Below are 24,077 nucleotides of genomic sequence, written 5' to 3'. Positions count from 1 at the left end.
TAGTCAATGAAGCAGAAGTAGAGGTTTTTCTGGAACTCTCTTTTTCTATGATCCAAGGGATGTTGGCAATGTGATCTTTGGTTCCTTTGTGAATGTGAAGTCGCTCAGTCATGTCCAACTCTTTGCGACCCGTGGACTGAAGCCCACCAAACTCCTCCATCCATGGGATTCTCCAGGCAAGAATACTGGAGTGGGTTGCCATTTCCTTCTCCAGGGGATCTTCCCGACCCAGGGATCGAACCCAGGTCTCCAACATTGCAGGCAGACGCTTTAACCTCTGCACCACCAGGGAAGCAAAACCTCCTATAGAGACACAGAACTTCAGATCCAAGTATTAACATCAAAGATTTCAAGGGAGGAAAGGAAGCCAGGTTGAAAGAAGGAGGAGGAGGCGGGAGAGGCGGGGTGAAAGTGGTGGCCTTACAGACGTTTCCTGCCACCTACAGATACCCAGGCATTATGGGCGTTTTCCCTGGGCCTCCAGAGAAGGGAGGACTGGAACTCAGCCCTACCAGAAATCAGACCAGACCAGAACCATAATTTGAGTTCTCTGCCAAGAGGAGGTGATCAGTCTCCAATCAGCTCAGGCTGAGGGCCCTTCGACCAGATTCCTGCGTCCAGAACCGGGGGACTAGAAAAACAGGGAAGGATAGGAAGCGTTAGGGAGAGGAAAGAGAGAGGGAAGGGGAGAGAAGTCAAAGTCTCTTGTTTCTTACCGGTCGGGGCACTCTGGCCAGTTGTCTGAGTCATGAGAAGACCAGGGACAAAAGGGTCCCAGTTGCAGCCACTGGGTCTGGTCCATTGGCAGGCAAGCTGGCCCCTGAGTACCCCAAGTGGTCAGGATGTCAGTCTCAGTGAAGAAGAGTCCCCGCCAGAGTCGCCATTTGTTGCAGGAAGGCGGACCCCTTCCAGGGCTCGAAACCGGGCTCTTGTCTAACACTCGGAAATGAAGTGTCTGAGGCAAATTGGTTCCTTTGCCTTTTCTAAATCCAACTTGAACATCTGGAAGTCCTTGGTTCACATACTATTGAAGCCTGGCTTGGAGAATTCCGAGCACTACTTTGCTAGCATGTGAGATGAGTACAACAACTGTGCTTCAGTTTGACCATTCTTTGGCATTGCCTTTCTTTGAGATTTGAATCAAAACTGATATTTTCCAGTCCTGTAGCCAGGGTTGAATTTTTCAAATTTTCTGGCACATTGAGTGCAGGATTTTAACAGCATGATCTTTTAGGATATGAAGTATCTCAGCTAGAATTCCAAAACCTCCACTAGCTTTGTTTGTAAGTGATGCTTCCTAAGGTTCGCTTGACATTGCACTCCAGGATGTCGGGCTCTAGGTGACTGATCACATCATCGTGGATATATGAGTCATTAAGATCTTTTTTGTATAGTTCTTCTGTGTATTCTTGCCATCTGTTCTTAATATCTTCTGCTTCTGTTAGGTCCATACCGTTTCTGTCTTTTATTATGAACTTTACTTGATTTATAAAATAATTATATTTAATCACAATGATATTAATGTATTTTACACAAGCAGTTATGTTTTAAAATAAAAGATATATGTATACATATATGTTGCTATGCCTTGTCATTTAAATTTAAGTTTGATAGCATGTCTAGACATTATTTGGGTAGCAAATTTCTGTTTATCTTCAAATAGTTACTATTAAGTCAAAAGGGAGTACAGATAGGCTATGGTTTTTCCAGTAGTCGTGTATGGATGTGAGAGTTGGACTGTGAAGAAGGCTGAGTACCGAAGATTTGATGCTTCTGAACTGTGGTGTTGGAGAAGACTCTTGAGGGTCCCTTGGACTGCAAGGAGATCCAATCAGTCCATTCTGAAGGAGATCAGCCCTGGGATTTCTTTGGAAGGAATGATGCTAAAGCTGAAACTCCAGTACTTTGGCCACCTCATGTGAAGAGTTGACTCATTGGAAAAGACTTTGATGCTGGGAGGGATTAGGGGCAGGAGGAGAGGGGGACGACAGAGGATGAGATGGCTGGATGGCATCACTGACTCAATGGACGTGAATCTGAGTGAACTCCGGGAGTTGGTGATGGACAGGGAGGCCTGGCGTGCTGCGATTCATGGGGTCGCAAAGAGTCGGACACGACTGAGCGACTGAACTGAACTGAATAAAATGTAGATATACTGAAAGAAGTAGAAGTATCAGCCATTGAGTCATGTTCAGTCATGTCCAGTCATGTCCAACTCTTTGTAACTTGATGGACTGTAACCCGCCAGGTTCCTCTCTCCATGGAATTCTCCAGAGAAAAATAAAAAAGTTGGTTGCGATTTCCTACTCCAGGGGATCTTTCTGACTCAGGGATTGAATATTGGTCTCCTGCATCTGAGGATCGCCCTGATTGTAGTCTAATTTAGAGGCCTGCTCTATGGCAGGGCTTCCGTGATAGCACAGTTGATAAAGAATCTGCCTGCAATGCAGGAGACCCCGGGTGGATTCCTGGCTTGGGAAGATCCCTTGGAGAAGGGAAAGGCTACCCCATCCAGTATTCTGGCCTGGAGAATTCCATGGACTGTATCGTCCATGGGGTTGCAAAGTGTCATTCATGACTGAGCTAGTTTCACATTTCTATGACAATTTTTATTTTTTCTTAAAAGCTATATAATTATATAAACATATAACATATACGTATAAGTATATATAATGTATATATACATTAAAAACTATATAAATTATACAGAGTGAAGTATGTCAGAATGAGAAATATAAATGTATACTAATGCATATATATACAGAATCTAGGAAGATGGTATGAAAGAATTTAATTGCCAAGAAGCAATGGAGAAACCTGTATGCAGGTCAGGAAGCAACAGTTAGAACTGGACATGGAACAACAGACTGGTTTCAAATACGAAAAGGAGTACATCAAGGCTGTATATTGTCACCCTGCTTATTTAAATTATATGCACAGTACATCATGAGAAACACTGGTCTGGAGGAAGCACAAGCTGGAATCAAGATTGCTGGGAGAAATATCAATAACCTCAGATATGCAGATAACACCACGCTTATGGCAGAAAGTGAAGAAGAACTAAAGAGCCTCCTGATGAAAGTGAAAGAGGAAAGTGAAAAAGTTGGCTTAAAGCTCAACATTCAGAAAACTAAGATCATGGCATCCGGTCCCATCACTTCATGTCAGATAGATGGGGAAACAGTGGAAACAATGGCTGACTTTATTTTTCTGGGCTCCAAAGTCACAGCAGATGGTGATTGCAGCCATGAAATTAAAAGATGCTTACTCCTTAGAAGGAAAGTTACGACCAACCTAGATAGCATATTGAAAAGCAGAGACATTACTTTGCCAACAAAGGTTCATCTAGTCAAGGGTATGGTTTTTCCAGTGGTCATGTATGGATGTGAGAGTTGGACTGTGAAGAAGGCTGAGTGCCAAAGAATTGATGCTTGTGAACTGTGGTGTTGGAGAAGACTCTTGAGATTCCTTAGACTGCAAGGAGATGCAACCAGTCCATCCTAAAGGAGATCAGTCCTGGGTGTTCATTGGAAGGACTGATGCTAAAGCTGAAACTCCAATACTTTGGCCACCTGATGCCAAGAGCTGACTCACTGGCAAAGACTCTGATGCTGAGAGGGATTGGGGGCAGGAGGAGAAGAGGACGACAGAGGATGAGATGGCTCGATGGCATCACCGACTCGATGGACATGAGTTTAAGTGAACTCTGGGAGTTGGTGATGGACAGGGAGGCCTGGCGTGCTGCAATTCATGGGGTTCCAAAGAGTCAGACACTACTGAGCATCTGAACTGAACTGAATTCCAAATCATAAACTGATCTGTTAATTAATGTGACATTAAAAGTATCGAGCAGAAGTCATGATTTCTGAAATATTAATATATCACATTTAAAGAAAATGACATATTTAAAAAATGGTTTTTATTTTGTAAAATGAAGTTATACAACTATAAATTTTGAGAATATTTTCAAATCAGAGAATAGGACACACTGCTTTTATGCCTGATAGCCGCCATCTAAAACCCATTTCTGAAGTTACTTTTGGAAAATGGTCTGACCCAAATCAGCCAACTATGGGTGTTTTCAATAGGAAACAATGTCTTTGTTAAGCACTTTATAAATTCCAGAGTTAGAGAATGTATTTCTACTGCTTTCTAGTAGTTCAGATGGTAGAGAACCTGCCTACAATGCAGGAAACCAGGGATCGATCTCTTGATCAGAAAGATCCCCTGGAGAAGGATATGGCTATCCACTCCACTATTCTTGCCTGAAGATTTCCATGGATAGATGAGCCTGGCTGGCTACAGTCCATGGCGTTGCAAAGAGTCAGGCACGACTGATGGACTAAGCACACAATTGTCAACTGTATACACTGTTTCTAATAAATATCATTCCTATAGGTTTATTAACCATGGAGGTACTGTTGGCACACATATAGTAACCCCCAAAATGTATGATTTCTGTAAGGTACTCCATGATTTCCCATATATCTCTGCAATTCCAGTCATTAGTTACACTAAACATTAGGTTACATATTGCTTGGATTCTAAAATAACAATCGTGACAAAAATTACACTGTTATTTCCTTGGTGGTCCAGTGACTAAGATACCTCGCTCTCAATGCTAGCTGCAGCGAGGGCAGGGGTGGGGGGTGAGGGTTGGGGTTGGGGAAAGGTGCCTAGGTTTGATTTCTGGTCAGGGAACTAGATCCCATATGCCACAAGTAAGGTCCAGTACAGCCAAATAAATATTTTTCAAAACTAATTACACTAAGATACATTAAGAGGCATTGGGAACTGATATCTGGTGTAGCACCTAATCTCTCTTTAATAGCTCCATTTAAGTTTTTGAATTATTCCTCCTTCCAGTGTTGCTTTGGCACTGGATTACTTTGAGTCAGAACACTTCCCTTTTCCTGTATGGTCACCGACTCAGACTCCCCAAAGCACCTGTTTCTTGCAGATTCTTGCCCACAGGCTGAAACAGAAAATACTCACCTGATATCCTCACATAGCCCGGATATTGGGGTCAGGGTGCTGGTCACGGCAAGCTGCTCCTGTGACAGGGAGGAAGGCAGCCAGACCCCTAGATATCGGGTTGTGATCCTATGACCTCCTGTCCCCTCAGAACTGCAATTATCTTTTCACCTGTATCTGCAATGTGAGACAGGCTTGGGGAATTGACATTATTTGTGAAAATCTTTATTGATCAGTTGCTAATGATAAAACAATTAAAAGTTTGTACTGACCATCTCTAAAAGGACTATTGAAATGCTTGAGGAAGGTTCAATTCCCTTTGGTCCCTGGAGACAGACAGGGACTCACAAGGAACCAGTAGTAAATACTGAGGTCTAAGAAAGGAAGGGAATTTCACGTGTCTGCTTGCATCCATGAGATGTGTTTTTACCAAAAACGAGTTATTTCCTATTCTTGAGACAATTGAACTGTGCCTCTATTTAGATTATGAGTAGAGAATTGGAGCCAAAGCACCAGAGAGGGATTTTCAAGAATCTCTCCATCTGTCATTTTACAAAGGTGAAATTTTCATACCTCATTGTGTGAAATGTCATAGAACTTCTCAAAAAGTATCTTGAGGCAAATACCCCCAGTTTATAGTTAGGATTCAATGTCTGATAGATAGAAATTCCTGCATAATTTCCACTGTAGTCTGCAATAGCAGGTACACCTTAGTGCCAACTCCCTAGAGAATATTCTAGTTCTTAGCGACCAAAGTCATATTCAGAACCAGAGGTTCCAGCAGGGAATCGTGAGATTTGACCTACTGATACTTCTGTGATGAAAAGCAATATCCTCTACTTAGAATTTGTCCCTACCAACAGATACTTAAGAAACATATTTTCTTTTCATTTTGTTCACACTCCAAAACATGTGGGAATCTTATTTCCCGGCTAGGGAAGGAACCGCAATTCTGCAACAGAAGGTAGGGTCTTAATCATTGGGCTGCAGGGAAGCTACTAAACACATTTTCTTTAATAAGTAATTTATTAACTCGACATTCATTTTCCTTTATATTGTAATGATTAATGCTTTCTGTTTAAGAAATGATTAAATCTTCAACTTTGAGATCTTAGCTCCTCAACCAGGGATTGAATCCACATAACCTGCAGTGAAAGCAAAGCATCTTAACCACTGGACTATCAGGGAAGTTGCTAATCTCACATTTAAAGAGACAGGTGTACTCTCCTGGGATTCAATTGTCTGTGGGCCTCTCACTGTTTTACCTGTCTTGTGTTAGCTCTTCTCCAGATTAACATTTCAAGGACTGGGTAAAGAGGAGAAGGTTAGGAAAGAAAGCGAACAGTGGGGAGGGTGTTTGGGAAGTTAAGTGCAGAGCAGTCGATGTGATCCACACGCCCTATTTGCCTAGCTTCTTGCCCAGTTTTAGCACAAAAACTGCTTCTTGGAAACTTGTTCAGTCCTGAAAGAAGCAGGGCAATTGGTAGCTTCATCAGCAGCAACAATTAACAGAGGCAATCTGTGTATCAATACATTCTGACAGGAGTAAGGGTATGTCATATCTGTGGTTACGTTATAAACGACAATGTGGATTCCGGTCTCCCTCTTTCTTTCTGGAATCATTTCCTAAAAGAAAAGCCAGCTGCCCTGTTGTAAGCAGGTCTCTGGTTACAATTAATGATGCTTCCTCCCAACGGATCATCTGAGTGATTACATTCTATTTTTCCTCACTGAGGAGACACCCATCTTCACAACGCACACAAAGGGCTTTTGAATTTTCCCCGTTTTTTTCAACTTGCTGAAAACATCTCGGCTTCCCACAGAGGCAGTTCTTAAAATTCGTCTCTTTTGCCTTCAGCTGTGTGAAACACTAACTTAGAACAGGCAGGAAGTGGCTCTGCTCCAGAGAAAATCAAAGATTTAAAGGCATCAAAAGGCAGAAAAAGGGAGCATAGCTGGACAGAATGGCCAACAGACTCCAAACTGACAGGGGCTGGGGTGAGGGGAGGCAAGGCTCCGCCCCCACTGGCCCCGCCCATAAGCACCTGCGTTTCCGGCCTCGTCCCACCCTCTCCCCTTTCGTCGCCTCTCGTTGGCCGGGGCGTAGCGCATTCACCTTCCTCTGTACCGGATCTTCCGCCCGCGCGTGCGCAGTACCCTGCAGACCGGGAATTGAGTTTAAATGAGCGACAGAGAGTTCTGGTGAGTTTATTTGTTTGTTTAAAACCCGGATTTCGTAGTCCCACAGCCTGTTGTCCTTCACACGTGGGTTCGGGGGTCTCTGTGGACGTTCAAACTGCCGTCCCCATTTTCCCGTCCCCAGTGTGTCCTCGCATCGCCGTGATAAGTTCTGAAGTCCGTTAGCTTAGCTGCCGGGTCCCTGGGTCCACGTCCGCTTCCTGTTAATGTTCTAGAGTCCACGTTCTCTGGCAGTTCTACCTTCTAACTTGTAGAGACCGCTGCTTAAAGTCCTGCATTGCCCAACCGCTAGATCCCTGATCCACGAAGAGGTGAAGGAGGCTCTATTCTGTATGGAGTTTGGTCAGAGTCTCGCCTAAAGTTTGAAGGGGAGGGTCAGCCTAGAACGTGTGGTTTTCACAGGAAGGGCCGCGAGTTCTGAAGAAAACAATAAAACTAAAAACACCTCGTTTAATTCTGTGTTCCAGAATCCCTGCTGTGTTAGTGGCCGTAGAGGATTGTGTTTTGTGTTTGTTGAGATCGTCGCTCTGTGTGTGGCTGTGTTACAGGGACCTCGGTGTGTTTATCTAAGTATTGAACAGCCTATTTTCAACACTCAGGGCTCACTTCCCAAGGCTGATATTACCTGAGAAGGAATCCCAGAGGAAGAGGAAAGCAAGGAATCAGAAATGACTCGTTCCGAGGTAAGAAGCATAATCCTTTTGTTTGTTTGTTCTGTCTCTGTTTCCTGAAATGCTGTTTCTTTGGACTTGATAAGCTTCTTAACTTCTGAACGAATTTTTTTTTAACTCACCCCTGGTCATCAGCCCAAGAGACCCGTTGCCCTCCTGGCACATCAATGTGACAGAAAACAGTATAGCCAGCCAAAGAAGCTCACTCAAACTTTTAAGTCTTGAGTTTTTATTGGGGTTTAGCTACATAGCCCTGGTTGATAACATCTCCAGCATTCTCTACTCCTTAGAGGTTGGGCTAATAAGCTCACCTGGCTCAAAGCCCCAAACCTCTAGTCATTTCCTTGGTCTTTGTGAAATGGCCAGCCTCACAACCTGAGTCATCCCATTATTAAACTAGGGGCCCACCGTAGGTCATGTTGTTAGCATAAATTATCAGGGCCCACGGAGAGTAATAAAGTCACTTCAGTCACTAAGGACATTCCAAGGGAAAAAAACTAAAATTCCAAGAGTAGTTAACAAACTTCCACAACCTGGAGACCAAAGCCTACCAAATTTTTTTTTTTTTTTTAGTTTTAATGTTTATTTAGTTTTGGCTATACTGGGATTTTGCTGTTGCACTTGGGCTTTCTTTGTTGTGGAGCTCTGGCTCTAAGGCATGGATTCAGTCATTGTATTAATAACTGGTAGCCTCTGGAGCAGGTGGGTTTCAGTAGTTGTGGCACACTAGCTTAGTTGCTTCAAGGTATGTGGGATCTTCCCTGACCAGGGATGGAACCCATGTCCTCTGCATTGACAGGCAGGTTTTCAGCACTGGACCATCAGGAAAGTCCCTATATTCTTCATTACACAACACTGAAACTGAAATCTTTCCTTTATGCGCTTTGATTTCCGCCCCTCCTCTGATTTTTGTTGTTACCTTGGAATACCTCACCTGTTGCATTATTAAAAAATATTTTGTTATGTTTACCTTCTATTTTATTGTTCAAATAATGTCTAAGTCTCTCTTTAGGTGAGCTTTTTTGGCTACCTTGTTGCTGTTTTGTTTCATTTAGTTTGAAGTTTCACTAGTCTATACAGTGATAACTTCATCTGTAGTTTGGCAGAATTACAGATTTACAGATTGTAATTACAGAAATCTGTAATTTCCCTCTATTTCGGTTTTTTTCATTTTTAAATTCAAAATTGTGTTGGCTCTCCTAGATACAGCTGAGACTTATATTTGAAATATCCATGTTTATTTTGAGTTTGAATTGTTCGAAATTGCAGTCGCTGAAGTCTTTATGTCACCACATCTTCCAAGTAAAACTTGTGATTTTCAGTAAAGGTTTGCATTTCTTCATATAGGTCTGGAAATGGGTTCTAAATAGGTGTCATGGTATATTTGCTAATAAAATGTTGACTATTTCTCATATTGTGTTTTTGATCATTCAAAACTGTTTTCAGTGAACCCAGGTGGCTCAGTGGTAAAGAATCTGCCTGCCAAAGCAGGAGAACTGGGTTTGATCCCCAGGTTGGGAAAGTCCCCTGGAGAAGGAAATGGCAACCCCCTCCAGTATTCCTGCCTGAGAAATCCCATGGACAGAGGAGTCTGGATGGCTACAGTCCATGTGGTCCCAAAGTGTTAGACATGATTGTTGTGACTTAGCAAGCATTCATGCACAATTTGTAAATGTTTGTTTTACCATAAATGGTAAAGTATACTTGAGTTTAAAAAAAAAAGGTGGATTAAAAATGTTTCTTCCAAAAGATCTGTTACTTAGGGAAGGTTTTTACCTGAAGTGTCTTCATGTGTGCATATGTGTGTGCAGGCATAAACCTAATGTTTATATAAATGCCATCATCATTTCATGAATATTTTTATTTATCCTAACCTTTGAAAATTGTTCTGACATATTTTCCATTGCCTTAGATTGTTTCATTTTAGTGAAATGAATATATAGTTCCATTTTAATATATTTATGCATGAAAATGTTCATATGATTTGATCAGTTATTTTTCCTATAATTTGTATTCTTCACAGAAAAACTTCTATGAACTTTCTTTAGAATTGTCCCTATGTATTTGTCTGTGTATTATTAAGGTTTAGAGTACATAAAGTGAACTAAATTTAAGCTGTTTAAGGAATGTTTGCAACATATATGCAGTAAGGTGGAACAACAACTTAATTGATTTTAAATTATTTCCATTACACATCCAAGACTCTGTAAAAACTCTCCGAAATATATATAGTATATTCTAAATAGTTAAAATGATTGTTGCTACTGAGGATGCTATCATATTTGCTCTGTAAAATTTGTAAAACACTTGAAGTTCAAAAGTAAGTATGAATGCTTACCTTACTATTGTATTTCATTACTATTCAAAATGGTCATTTATGGAGGAGAATTTTGAACATCACTAGTTAAAAGAAGTTTGTTAACAATACTCTGAAAAAAATTAAGTTTGCTAAAATAAATGGCACATTTCTCCCACTCAAGAACTCTTGGGTCAGAGTATGCTTTTTAAAAATATTGCCTGTTTCCTTGATAGGCAGTTCATCCTGTGTCATACAAATACAGCACTCAAAAATAAATATGCCCATGTTGTTCTGATTATTTTATCATTTCTTTTCCAGATCAGAAGTTTCTGAAATGGTGTGTGGGTCATTTCTCATCTTTTTTTTTGGTTAGGATTATGGTAGAAAATATTGCTGTGTAAAAGTCATATTATAGTATAACACCAGTTCAGTCCTGCTCCCAGGACTGAGATAATGAGATGAATCGCATGCATGGATTTCCTTCAGTAAACTCTTTCCCTTCGGTAAATCTGCCTATCACGACCCTCCTTCTTGAGATATGGGTTGTCTTCTGACTTTATGACCATTGTTAATTCCTTCTTTCCTTGGTAACGGTAACTATACATTTGGTTTTCTGATCTTTACCATTGTCAAAGAAATTCTTAAACAGCCTATATATGCTCATGCAAAGATCATTAAAGCACCCTTTTTCCATCAGAGCTTGGGTCCCTGTGTCTTTCTTTCTTTCTTTCTCTCTGTCTCTCTCCTTCAGGCTAATTCTCTGGAGCGTGGAAACCTGGCGAGCTCACTTTCTCACCCGGGCTTTCAAGACCTCCTCGAGAGGACGCTCTGTGCCTTTAGGAGTGGTACAAGCCCTGTGTCAAGGGCTTTATTGGTTCTCTGCATAAACCAGGGATATCAGCCTCTTCTCTCTTTTGCTTTCTTATCATTAATGCCAGACCACCAGGTTCCGGTCCATTAAAGGACTGCAACACTAGGCTTAAGATCAGGGAAGGCATATATGAACTGAAATTTGCATACAACACATTTTTAAAATATTTATTTATTTGGCTGCACTGGGTCTTCTTGTGGCAGGTAAGATCTTCAGTCATCCTGGTAATCTTCAGTTTCTTTGGTTGTGACATGTAAACTCTTAGCTACAGCATGTGGGATCTAGTTTCCTGATCAGGGAAAGAACCAGAGCTCTGTGCATTGGGAGCTCAGGGTCTTAGTCACTGGGTCATCATGAAGTCCCCAAACTAACATTTTTTAATGATAGATTCAGATCATAGTTTCCATAATAGTGTCAAAATACCCATGCAGTGATAATGGATTCTTCCATGTACTTCTTACCCCATGTCTCATGTTCACTGGTTTTGATGTTTCTGTGAGATTCCCATGCTATGATTTTTTTTTTTCACTTGAACAAGTGTCTTGGAAAGAAAAATGCAGGATGTGCCTAAACTATCACAATTAACGGAGTAACTTCCTGTCTTCTTACTTTCTGTCTGCTTTGGAAAATGAACACTCATGTGTGTTTAGCAGAGATACTGGTTTTTGGGAGTGACGGTTTTCATCCCAAGCCCAGGTCTGATCTTTTCCAGTACACTCCATGCTCACATCACAGAGTCTCATCACAGTTTTGTATTTTCCAAAATGTTTACAAGAATCTTATTAGTCCTAATCTATGCTCAACTGTATTAAAATTTAAAATATGGCTCGGTACAAATAAAGAGTATCATCCTCTAACATGATGTACATTTTAATCCACTCAAAATTACCTGAGTTTAGTGACATGAAAAATTTTCTCTCTTCCTCTTAATGAGCATATAGCCCCATTTGAGTGTCTGTCTGTACTCCGCGGAGATGAGTTTGAGTAGGCCTTGGGAGTTGGTGATGGACTGGGAGGCCTGGTGTGCTGTGGGCCATGGGATCACGAAGAGTCGGATAGGAGTGAGCAACTGAACTGTGTGTATGAAAATATTAACATGACTTGATCAATTTTTTCTTCTTCTTCTTTTCTTTTTGCTTTGTTTTTCTAAAGAACTTCTGGAGAAAGGAATGACTCCCCATTCCAGTATTCCTGCTTGGGAATTTCTTGGACAGAGGAATCTGGCAAGTTAGAGTCCAGGGGGTCACTAAGAATGGGACATGACTGAGTGACTAAAACATTTCTTGTCTTTAGTATTCTTTACAGTTACAGAAACTTCTATCAACTTTTCTTAGTTGTCTCTGTGAATCTGTCTGTGTCTTATTAGTTTAAGTCTAAAGCACATAACCTGAAGTAAAGTTTAAGCTTTGCTATTTAATGCCTATTTGTTAAAATATGTGCCAAAAAAGTACAAGAGCGACATTACTGATTTTTAGTTCTTTCTCTTGCACTTTCAAGACTCTGATAACAACAATCACAGATACAGAGTATATACTAATAGTTAGAATGACTCTTTCTGCCAAGCTTGTGGTTACCCAAAGAGTGAAGAGCAGGTAAAACCAAGGAGGGTCTCAGAATGCACAAACTGAAAAGCCAGACCCGTATTGTCTCATGTCTGGAAATTCTTTTCCAACTCGCACCCAGACCATGATATTTTTGGTGCCTTCTTCAAAGACTTGGAGTCTCTTGTCCCCCCTCCTCACTTCTGCTTTCTCATAGGGACCCTCTGCCAAAAGGCAACTGCTGTGGCGGCAACTTTGGAACTCTGGCGAGGGTTACCCTCTGGTGTGTTCCAAATGCCCCACTGCTCACTGCACCCAAAGTAACTGCCTCTTGAGTGGGTGAGGGTCTCTCCTTTGTCTTTTTTGCAACTGAGGATTATGCCAAGCAGTATTATGTGGGCACAGATCAGACACACAAAAGCCATTAGGGTGCCTGCCACAGAAAGACTCCCATGTGAGGATAGGGGGCATACAGAATGGATCAGGGCACAAGGGCATCAGCCTGCAGCAAGACAACTTCTGTCCACCATGTTAGGCACATAGTGGTTGAAGCAAAACAGAGGCCATTGTTCCCAGGCCACCGCCTCCCGGATATATTGTAAGGTGGATTCCTCAGCCTTCTTCCCTGTCACTTTCACTTCTTTTCTCTTTTTGTCCGGATTGATTTACAGGAGCCTGGGTGTTGCCTCTGAGCCATCCCAAGAGTGCCTTCCACGTTTCAGGGAATCACCAAATGATGAGTCACCTGGTTGCTCCCAGGAATCTGTCTTTCCCTGCCTGTGTCACCTGGTGGCTTAGCTGCATGGTTCTCAGAGGTCTCCTCTCACTGTTGGATGTGACTGTTGGGCCACTCGGCCATTCTGTGGCCTCAGTCGCATTGAGACATCACTGGGGGAAACAGGATGCCTTTCTGTCAGCCAGTGACTCTCAGTACTCCCATTCTATGGTACATAGGCTATGAGTGGGTCTGTTACATCCCAGGAGGCTCCTTCATACTCAACCCTTGGCTACATTCTCAGAAACTGGAAACTTTTGACCCTCCGAAAGTCCTGGCTCCAATACAAACGAGGGACCCCCCAAAAATGGCCTCTGAGTGGCACATTAGGTTTTCCCAAAAGAAGAAGAAGGACTCAGAATTTCCTTACGTTCTGTTGCCTCCCTGTGTCCTGTCCCTCTCTGTCCGTCTTCGTCAGATTTCCTAGATGACCCCTACTCGACCTTTCATATCCACATGATCTCTAGGAAAGGATTCTGAGGTTCCCTTTGGTCCAGGTCTTTCTTCTATATTCAGAAGCCTGAAGGATCAAAAACTGTCCTAACATTCTAAAGAATCCCCTTTAAGGAAGCTTATCTTTCAGGTGGAGAGGGAACCAAGCTTCCCCCACTCCTGAACATCCTAAAGAATTCCCTTCTGAGTACTCCTGTTTCTCAGAGCTGGGAAGGACCAAGCTTCCTCTGGTCCTGCAAATTCCCTTAACCCTTCAGATTCTTCTGATGGGACAAAGACCTCACTTCCCACCAGAAGGACAGTCCAAAATTTTTATGAGCTGAAATGCCCCTGATATCAGAGTCAATTTGAGCATTATTTGGTCTATATTTTAGCTATAAAACTAAGACTACAGAAAGGAAAGATAACTTTTTGACATAGGATGGCCCTGATATTCTTTAGACTCTGGAGAAAACTGGTTAAAATGAAATTTTCTTTCCCTTGGAAACTGTAAAACCGATTCTTTTTGCATATGTATTTTAAAGCAATTAGCTTGTTAACAACTAGCTTGGAGAAGGAAATGGCAACCCACTCCAGTATTCTTGCCTGGAGAATCCCAGCGGTGAGGGAGCCCGGTGGGCTACTGTCTGTGGGGTCGCACAGAGTCAGACAGGACTGAAGCGACTTAGCAGCAGCAGCAGCAGCCTGTTAAGAGGCCTGCCTAGGGAAAAGCTTGTAGTTAGCCCTTCCCATGTCCTTGAATGTCACTGCCCACTTTGCCTGAGACCTGGCTCAGCCTTGGGCAAATCAGAACTTCAAGCCAAACAAAGATACAAAGATACAAAGAAAGGGTCAAAGAGATGTTTTAAATCTTAAGCAGGAAACTATGAAATCTCTGTTGGTCTGTCTGGATTTATGTATGTCTTAGTGTGCTGTTTTTTTTTTTTTTTTAATAATATTGCTGAAGTTCTAAATGAGTTCTAATTTAATTGGCCTAAAGGGTTTCCCTGGTGGCTCAGAGTTTAAAGCGTCTGGCCACAATGCGGGAGACTTGGGTTCAATCCCTGGGTCGGGAAGATCCCCTGGAGAAGGAAATGGCAACCCACTCCAGTATTCTTGTCTGGAGAATCCCATGGACGGAGGAGCCTGGTGGGCTACAGTCCATGGGGTCGCAAAGAGTTGGACACGACTTCACTCACTTTACGCAAAAGAAGGTAAGTGCTTACAAATCAGACAGTTCTAACTCCAAGAGAAATTTACCTAAATGAATTTCAGATTCATGTGAACTGGGAAATATTCAATATTAAATATCTAGCATTAATGTTTGTTTGCTAATCTAATGTAGATATGCCTAAGAGTCATTAAGCACAGTATTTTCATTGTGCCTAGGTTTATTATTACTTACATATTGTTATATTTTTATATCTGTTACAAGTTTCTCAACCAGGAAAGTACCTCTAGGAAAGGGGAAGAAAAAAAAAAAAAACCTTCAAAGAAAATGTAAGAGATATGATCTTTCGGAGAAACTCTTTTAAGAATAATTATACTTTAGAAATGTCTCTCTAAAACATTCTCTAGATTTCGGTAACCTGACTTTCTAGGGCTGTGCCAAACTAAGTGATGGAAGTTTATTGAATAGCTAGGTCATTTCCAAATAAAATAAGATTCTGAAACATTCATTACTGAGTACTAACTTTCCTCTTACAGAGAAACTAGATATTTTGGACTATTCATGAATAATGCTTGATGCCATCCTGAGAATGGCATCTAGAATATTTTTTTTAGAAATTATCCTGTTATTTATGTTCACCAATCCACAGAATGCTTAAGTTTTTGGCTGCTTAAGGAAAGTAGTGTATTTTCAGTAAAGAAGGTATGAGGAAAGAAATTACAATTTATGAAGAGAAAAGGAAATAGGTCTGACTTACAGGTGGCTGTTTCAGCATGGGAGAACAAAGTAATGGGTACAGAAAGTGATAAGGTTTTAAGGAAAGTGGACGCCAAGGGAAGAGTTTTGTGCATAAATACATGTTTTCTTGAGATGTTGAGCTGCCTTTGATAATGGATTTTAAGTTTCTGTAAAGTGATCTGTTCTGTTCTGTTTACCTTTGAAATCACTGTTACCTTGGCTGAGTAAATATATTGTTTCCCAGTGATCTATATGATTTTATCTGACTGAGTGTTATATCCCCTTTTGATATTTGTCCACAAAACTTCCTAAATGATTTGACTTCTAGCTGACTTTGGATTGCTTCAGAGGGCCCCTGAGACATCCCAGGGAGCTATTAAACTACCTGGGCTTGTTGGACATGTTAAATTACATGGGAAGTACTGTTGAAGGGGTGATAAATCTTCTCAGATTATGCTATATGGTTGATGTTACTAATATAGATATCCTAAAATTATGTGGAAGTCATATAGATCTGATATGCCCTAATACAATGTGGTCAACTATAATTCTACTTATACTGTTAAAGTGTTACAAGTCACAGCAGTAACCAGGCTACATTGTCAATTGCAGTTTAATCAGATTTAAACATGATTTCTATGGTTTCACTCTGATGCCTTTGTAAGAATACTGCTATTTCAAGATTTACGGAAAAGATTTTTCTGAGGTTAACTGATAAACAAGTTTTGTTTGCTATCTGATGAAAAAGGCAAAATGGCTGTCTGAGGAGGCTTTACAAATAGCTGTGAAAAGAAGAGAAGCCAAAAGCAAAGGAGAAAAGGAAAGATATGCCCATTTGAATGCAGAGTTCCAAAGAATAGCATGGAGAGATAAGAAAGCCTTCCTCAGTGATCAATGCAAAGAAATAGAGGGAAACAATAGAATGAGAAAGACTAAAGATCTCTTCAAGAAAATTAGAGATACCAACCAGTCCATTCTAAAGGAGATCAGTCCTGGGTGTTCATTGGAAGGACTGATACTAAAGCTGAAACTCCAATACTTTGGCCATGTCGTGCAAAGAGTTGACTCATTGGAAAAGACTCTGATGCTGGGAGGGATTGGGGGCAGGAGGAGAAGAGGACGACAGAGGATGAGATGGCTGGATGGCATCACTGACTCGAGGGAGGTGAGTTTGAGTGAACTCCGGGAGTTGGTGATGGACAGGGAGGCCTGGCGTGCTTCGATTCATGGGCTCGCAAAGAGTCGGACACGACTGAGCGACTGAACTGAACTGAAGCTGGTACCAGACTGGAATTTAGTCTAATCTCTATGTTAATAGAACAAAGTTTTCTTAGAATGCAGCTTTCATTAAGATATTATGAATTTCTTTGACTTTAAATGATTTATATTCATTTTAAAAACCTTTTGTTGCTTTGATAAAGTAAATAAGCATTACTTAAGATTATGGTACATGTAGACAAAGCTCATTCTTCTTCTACAAAAATAACCCCTCATGGTTAGACTTTTGCCATCCTGATGTCCTTAAAACATGGCCATAGTCTGCTCCTGAATTGGGGAATTCAAAATGGGTGAACAGTAGCTGTAAATTGAAGAGTCAGGGCTATGGGAAATCCAAGATGGCTGCCTGGCTTTTCCTGGCTCCCTGACAAACCTCACTTCTGTTTGATGGGTTAAAGCCTTCCCTGGCTACAGGGTTAATGCCCTCATAATGAAAAAAATTGTTTCACTGAATGTTAAGTTTTGTTCATTGTTAAACGAAGTGTCTAGTTAATTAAAGTCTAGTGTTTACTAAGCCTCACTTCTGAGATAGTTCCTTCTTATGTTATATTTCTAAAAGATTTAGTGGAGGCTACTCTTTAGTTATGTTTTGCAGGCTTCTCATTGCCATGGCTTCTCTTGCTGCAGAGCATGGGCTCGAGAGTATGCAGGCTTCAGTCGTTGTGGTGCACTTTAAGCTTGTTTCGAAAGGTAATCTCAGGAAGCAATCTTCTGATAAAGAGTAGATGCTCCATGATATACAACCAAGAGATTAACACCTGGCTGTAGTCATTTAACTAAAGATGAAGTCGATGACCTGCGGTATACTGGGCTCTGCTTAATGAAAGTGCTTGACATATAATTTTTACTTACGACCTGACTAATAACTGCTAGCTATAGCTATATTATTGTCTATGTTGCTTGTTTCAGAAGATTGTTTCTTAGGTTACTAAACGTGTGACTGAGCCTGTAATAAAATGTTGATATGCAGCTCCATATGCTATCAATGATTGTAATAATGTAACTCTAGATATGGGAAGAAGCAACAAGAGGGAATATTTTCTGGGACCTAGAAGCTGTAAGACAGGTATGGTCCAGAGACTTCTGCTACTCACAAGGCCTGCTCTAGAAGCAGCACATTCAGTGGCCTATGAATGGAACTTTCCCCAAACCTGGGAATGAGCCTTCCCAGTGCCACAGGACACAATGGACAAGAAATGCCCCCCAAGCATGGTCAAATATGTGGCTATGAAGGGACCCTGCTGACTGGACTCTGCCAGCTGTCTGTACAAAGATGACATCATGATGACTGCAAGCTCCTGACTTTCAACACCCGCCGAAAGGAGTTCAGAGTAGAGATTAGAAACAAGGAACTCTGTGCTCTGGGAAAAACCCAGAACTGGCCTTCCGAAGGTCAGATGTTTTCATGTAAAGATTTTATGAGCCCAAATTCTTGCTGCTTCTTGTACCTAAAAAAACACTAACATCACAAACCAATGTCCGGTCCTGGTTTTCCTGGCTAGCCCCTAATCTTTGGGCTGTGTACCTTTAACTTTCTTGTAAAGTTTGTTTCTTCTAAAATACCGCGAATTTCTAAGTGGTCGTGCAAGAATATTCCCTGACTAACACCTAAACAATGGTGAAACAAGTCACCTTATCATTCAATGGACTCTCATCTCCCTCCATAAGTGCACCCTGACAGAGTAGGCAAAGGGAACCCAGAGCCCCATGGCACCCCTGCTCAGCCTGAAAAAGCCAGAGCGGTCATTGCTCCATTTTCCTTGAAACTGGATTCCCAAATGTGTGAGAAGGGAAATGGGTAGATAGTTAGACATGAGCAGGGTATCAACAAGGGCCAAAGAACTGGCCCTAAAAATAAAGAGAGGGAGATATGCGGTGACCCAGGGACAAAAGACGATAAAACCAAGGAGGGTCTTGGAATGCAGGAACGGAAAAACAAGACCCATTAGCATTTTTCCCTCTCCCATGTTGTAACTGTTGATGGATTTCAGGTCCTCCTGAGCAGTATAAACGCTCTCCCCTCCTACCCCGTAAGGAGAAAGTATTTTTCTTACTCTTCCCCCACCCAGTATAGGTGCCTCATCCATTCAGCAAATGATCTGAAAGACCCCTATCCCACTCCTTGGACCCTGGCTATGAAAGTGGACTGAGGACCCCTGTTCAACATCCATTCTCCCTTGAGCTGGCCAGCTGTTCTAACATCGTCCCCCATTCTAATAAACTTTATTTCCCTCTCATTTTGTCTCATGTCTGGAAATTCTTTTCCAGCACGAGCCCAGACCACAAGAAAGGTTACTATCCTATTAGACCTGTTAAAATCTGTAAAACAATTAGAGTTCAACTTAAGTATGAATTCTTACCTTACTATTTTGTTTCATTGTGGTGCAAAATCGTCATTCATCGAGCAGAATTTTCAACATTACTAAGTCAAATAACCTTGCTAAAAATGTGGCACTTTGGCCCCACATCAGAACTCTTGGCTCAGAATACACTTAAAAAAAAAGTTTCCTGTTTCTTTGATAAACAATTTATCCTATGTCACATGAGTAGAACACTGAAGAATAAATATGATAACGTTGCCCTGATTATTTTATCATTGCTCTTTCAGATGAGCTTCCCTAATGGCTTGTAGATCATAACTCATCGTTTTTTGTTCATATTAGAAACTGGGTAGAAAGGATTACTATGTAAAAAAATATATTTTGTAATACAAGCCAAGCCACTAAATCACAATCAGTTCTCTGAACTTGCCGTTTTCATCTTGGGTCACATTAGGAAGTCTTCGCACAGCCACATGGCATCTGTATTTTGTATTTCAGGGACAGCTGACGTTCCAGGATGTGGCCATAGACTTCACTCAAGAGGAGTGGGAATGCCTGGACCTCGGTCAGCGGGAATTGTACAGGGACGTGATGTTACAGAACTACGGGAACCTGGCCTCCTTGGGTGAGGATAACTGCCTTCCAGAATCCCTTATCTACCCACTGGGTTTTAGTCCCGTCATGTCAAGAATGTCTTCTGAAATTTTCTGCTTCCCACAGTAGTTTCAGATCTCTGCTTTCTAGGGGAAAAAGGGTATTTGTGAGTTTAGAAAGAAAGCCTTCGTGATGAATCGTTATGCTGGTGACGTTTTTCTTCCTTGATGTACTCGGCCTCCTTCCTTCTAGGTTAGTGGTAATTGTGTAAGTTCTGTGGTATTAAATCGTTGCACCCTCTCTTAATTTCACAGTGACACTACTTCCTTTTGCCTGAGTACTACTTGACCAGAATCTCAGGATCTGATTGTTAGGTGTTTGTTAGTATTGTATAGCGGCTTTGAATAAAGTATTTCAGGAAATCATTTTCTAGAACAAAATGGCATTCTCATCTCACCTGAATACATATTGGATTCAATACTGATGAACCTCTAACAACACAACTGTTTCTTTCTCTGATGAACAGGGCTTGTGTCTATGCTGGACCTGGTTGCCTTTCTGGAGCAATTGAAGGATCCCAGGAGTATGAGGAGAATGGAGACAACAGCCATTTACCCAGGTAGGTATGAATGGATGAAGATGATGACTCAGATGAGAGGTCCAAGGAGCAGGGAGGAACTCATCTTTTGTCACATGTTTTTTGGAAGATTTGCTTCAATAGAAATGGTTTTCAAAAACCTGGGTTTGTGTCTGCTACTGTGATAGAAACGTATCATCTGCCCCATGCTCTCTCTGAAATCATTCATGAATTTATCTCCAGTGATTACTTTTCTGCATCACAGTGTGACCTAAAAGTCTCCTCTTGGCTTGTGACAAACTGCATTCATTCGTTGCTCTTTGATTTCTTGGGCGCCCTAGGAAAACTCTGCCCATTTCTGAGTAACTGTATGACAGTCCTTTTAAAGTTTCCTTCTACCTCTAGACAGAAATGTGTGAGTGGAGTGGTAGACAAACTGCCAAACTGCTTGGAATATTGGGGACGGGTCTTTGTTCTCTGATTTATAATTTCCTATCCACTGGGAGCGACACATAGGACCTTCTAAATAAATTTCAAATTCAAGTAATTGTTCACTGCAGAAAGCAAACCCTGGTGAAAATGAAACAATGCACATCTCAGGTTGACTTGAAAGTTTCGCTTTTCCTTATATGATCTCATATTAAATATCTTTAGTGTATTTGCCCCAATCCTAACATGCTAAAATACTTTATTGTGTTCTGTTACCTCATAGAATTTTAAAATAAATTGACATAAAATCTTAGCACATTTTCCACTATATTATTAATGGTTGATTCAGACTATGACAATTTTTAAATTATATAAAGAAATGTTTATTAAAAGTTCTAATTGAAATATAGCTGTTTTCCAATTTTGTACTCCTATACAGCAAAGAGAGTTAATTATAAATATCAGTCAGTTCAGTTCAGTCACTCACTCAAGTCTGAGTCTGTGATCCGTGGTTTGCAGCAACCAGGCTTCCCTGTCCATCACCAACTCCCAGAGCCTGCTCAAACTCATGTCCATCGAGTCAGTGATGCCATGCAACCATCTCATCCTCTATCATCCCCTTCTCTCATCTTCAATCTTTCCCAGCATAAGGGTCTTTCTCAGTGCATCAGTTCTTTGCATCAGGTGGCCAAAGTATCGGAGCTTCAGCTTCACCATGTACCTCCAAACAATATTCAGGACTGATTTCCTTTAGGATGGAGTGGTGTGATCTTGCAGTCCAAGGTACTCTCAAGAGTCTTCTCCAACACCACAGCTCAAAAGCATCAATTCTTCGGCACTCAGCTTTTTCATGGTCCAACTCTCACATCCATACATGACTACTGGAAAAACCATAGCTTTGACTAGATGGACCTTTGTCAGCAAAGTAATGTTTCTGCTTTTTAATATGCTGCCTAGATTGGTCATAGCTTTTCTTCCCAGGAGCAAGCCTGTTTTACTTTCATGGCTGTAGTCACCATCTGCAGTGATTTTGGAACCCAAGACTTAAAGTCTCTCACTGTTTCTACTGTTTCTCCGCTTGTTTGCTATGAAATGACCTGACCGGTGCCATGATCTTCGTTTTTTGAATGTTGAGTTTCACCTGGCTTTTTCATCCTCTCCTTTCAGTTTCATCAAGAGATTCCTCAGTTCCTCTTCGCTTTCTGCTATAAGGGTGGTGTCATCTGTGTATCTGAGATTATGGATATTTCTCCCTGAAATCTTGATTCCAATTTGTGCTTCATCCAACCTGGTACGTCGCATGAAGTACTGTGCACATAAGTTAAATAAGCAGAGTGACAATATGATGTACTCCTTTCGCAGTTTGGAATCAGTCCACTGTCACATGTCCAGTTCTCACTGTTGCTTCTTGACATGCATACAGATTTCTCAGCAGACAGGTAAGGTAGTCTGGTGTTCCCATCTTTTTAAGAATTTTAAGAATTTTCCAGTTTCTTGTGATCTACACAATCAAAGGCTGTGGTGTTGTCAATAAAGCAGATGTAGTTGTTTTTCCAGAACTCTCTTGCTTTTTATATAATCCAAGGGAAGTTGCCAATTCGATCTTTGGTTCCTCTGCTGTTCCTAAATCCAGCGTAAACATCTGGAAGCCCTCGGTTCACATACTGTTAAAGCCTCACTTGTAGAATTTTGAGGCTTTGCTGTTGTTTGAAATGAGGGAGACTGTGTAGTAGTTTGAGTGTTCTTTGGCATTGCCTTTCTTTGTGATTGGAAGGAAAACTGACTTTTTCCTGTCCTGAAAACACTGCTGAGTTTTCCAAATTTGCTGGCTTATCGAGTGCAGAACTTTAGCATTATCATCTTTCAGGACTTGAAATAGCTCAGCTGGAGTTCAGTCAGCTTTGTTGGTCATCATGCCTTCTAAGGCTGACTTGACTTTGGATGCCAGGATGTCTGTTACTAGGTGAGTGATCACACCATCGTGGTTATCTCGGTCATTAAGATCATTTTTGTATAGTTCTTCCATGTATTCTTGCTAACTTCTTTTAATAACTTCTACTTCTTTTAGGTCCATCCCATTTCTGTCCTTTATTGTTCCCATCTTGGCATGAAATATTCCTGGTACCTCTAATTTTCTTAAAGAGATCTCTACTCTTTACCATTCTATTGATTTCCTTCCCATTTAGGTCTCCACAGAGCAATGAATAGAATTCCCTCTTTCAATCATAGTTTTCAAGTCTCTCTTCTTATTTAATTTCTTAAAACTAGTGCTATATTAAGTTTATCTTATTTGTACTCAGCTTCCTCGGACACTGTCTTATGTGTCCTCAGTTTATGATTAGTTCTCTGTCACTATCATTTATGATTTTTAGATTGAAAGATCTAATAGAACATTCTCAGAAACATGTGTGGCAAGAAGTGCATTAAAGAATTACTAGGCACCTAGGATTTGTGAAAGTGTTTGGTGTCTCCACTTAAGATGACTGAAAGCAAGAAGTAATCATTAGATTGCCTATCACCTCTTAATTCAGTGGTCCTTGGAGGTTTTTATCTTGTTTCTTCCCCTATAACCTATTTCTTTGCCATCTCATTTTGTCTAGCGTTCTATTTGTGGTCTCTGTTTTGAAGGGTGCAGAAACCTAGTTAATCTTCCTGCTGGTATCTGCACCTTGGTGGGTGAGGGTGGTCCAGAGGATTGTGCCCGTATACTCTTGATCTGTGCTTTGATTGCTGTTAACTGTGACCAGAGCCTGCCCTGGATATTCAGGGCTGTTTCCCCCTTGTTATGTGGTTGTTACTGCCCTCTCTCTGGTGGGGCCTGCTCCCTGCGTGGTGGAATAGAGCCCCCAGATCTGAGTCTTCGCTGTGATTCTGATCTGTGGTGCGAGGCAGGTGGGATTGGAGCACACCCACTGGGAGAGAAGTCACTGAGTATTACTCCTCTGGGGATGTTCACCTCAGGGTATGCTCTGGTGTCCCCTCTCATGCGTAAGCTCTCATGTTATGTAGTATTGGCACTGCTCTTGGACCACTTTAACCATGGGCATGATGGCACATGGCCCTGGTGTCTCTCAGATGTTGTTTTCGCAAGGTCACCAGCATAGATTCAATGAATCAGGTCCTGGGATTGCATTGAGCATGGAGCTGGACCCGCTGTGGTGCTACGGGGCAGCTCAGGCTCTGTCCTGGCCCAGCCCCCTTGTGTAG

At 41.4% G+C, this 24,077-nt stretch overlaps 1 protein-coding gene and 1 long non-coding RNA gene across 2 annotated transcripts; both read left to right on the top strand.

Annotated features, from left to right (window-relative positions):
- The first annotated feature begins 7,144 nt into the window (after positions 1–7,144).
- On the top strand, positions 7,145–10,814 carry LOC128062986 (uncharacterized). Its single transcript, XR_008200866.1, has 3 exons — positions 7,145–7,176; positions 7,773–7,856; positions 10,462–10,814. It is a non-coding gene; the product is annotated as an uncharacterized LOC128062986 (long non-coding RNA).
- A 6,661-nt stretch (positions 10,815–17,475) lies between these two features.
- On the top strand, positions 17,476–24,077 carry LOC128064065 (KRAB domain-containing protein 5-like). Its single transcript, XM_052656876.1, has 4 exons — positions 17,476–17,639; positions 19,769–19,895; positions 20,391–20,522; positions 23,962–24,077. The coding sequence occupies exons 1-4, from the start codon at positions 17,580–17,582 to the stop codon at positions 24,075–24,077; spliced, it is 435 nt and encodes a 144-aa protein (XP_052512836.1). The 5' UTR covers positions 17,476–17,579.

Source organism: Budorcas taxicolor, chromosome 18 (genome assembly GCF_023091745.1).
Source record: "Budorcas taxicolor isolate Tak-1 chromosome 18, Takin1.1, whole genome shotgun sequence".
Taxonomy (NCBI): Eukaryota; Metazoa; Chordata; class Mammalia; order Artiodactyla; family Bovidae; genus Budorcas; species Budorcas taxicolor.
The sequence above is the reverse complement of the archived record's forward strand: the minus strand, read 5'-3'. Positions and strand labels throughout refer to the sequence as shown.

Excerpts from the sequence above, each read along its gene's own strand:
- LOC128064065 (XM_052656876.1), top strand. The coding sequence starts at position 17,580 with ATGGGCTCGAGAGTATGCAGGCTTCAGTCGTTGTGGTGCACTTTAAGC. Across the intron at positions 17,640-19,768 it reads CTTTAAGCTTGTTTCGAAAG|GGACAGCTGACGTTCCAGGA; the intron begins GTAATCTCAGGA and ends TTTGTATTTCAG. Across the intron at positions 19,896-20,390 it reads CGGGAACCTGGCCTCCTTGG|GGCTTGTGTCTATGCTGGAC; the intron begins GTGAGGATAACT and ends TCTGATGAACAG.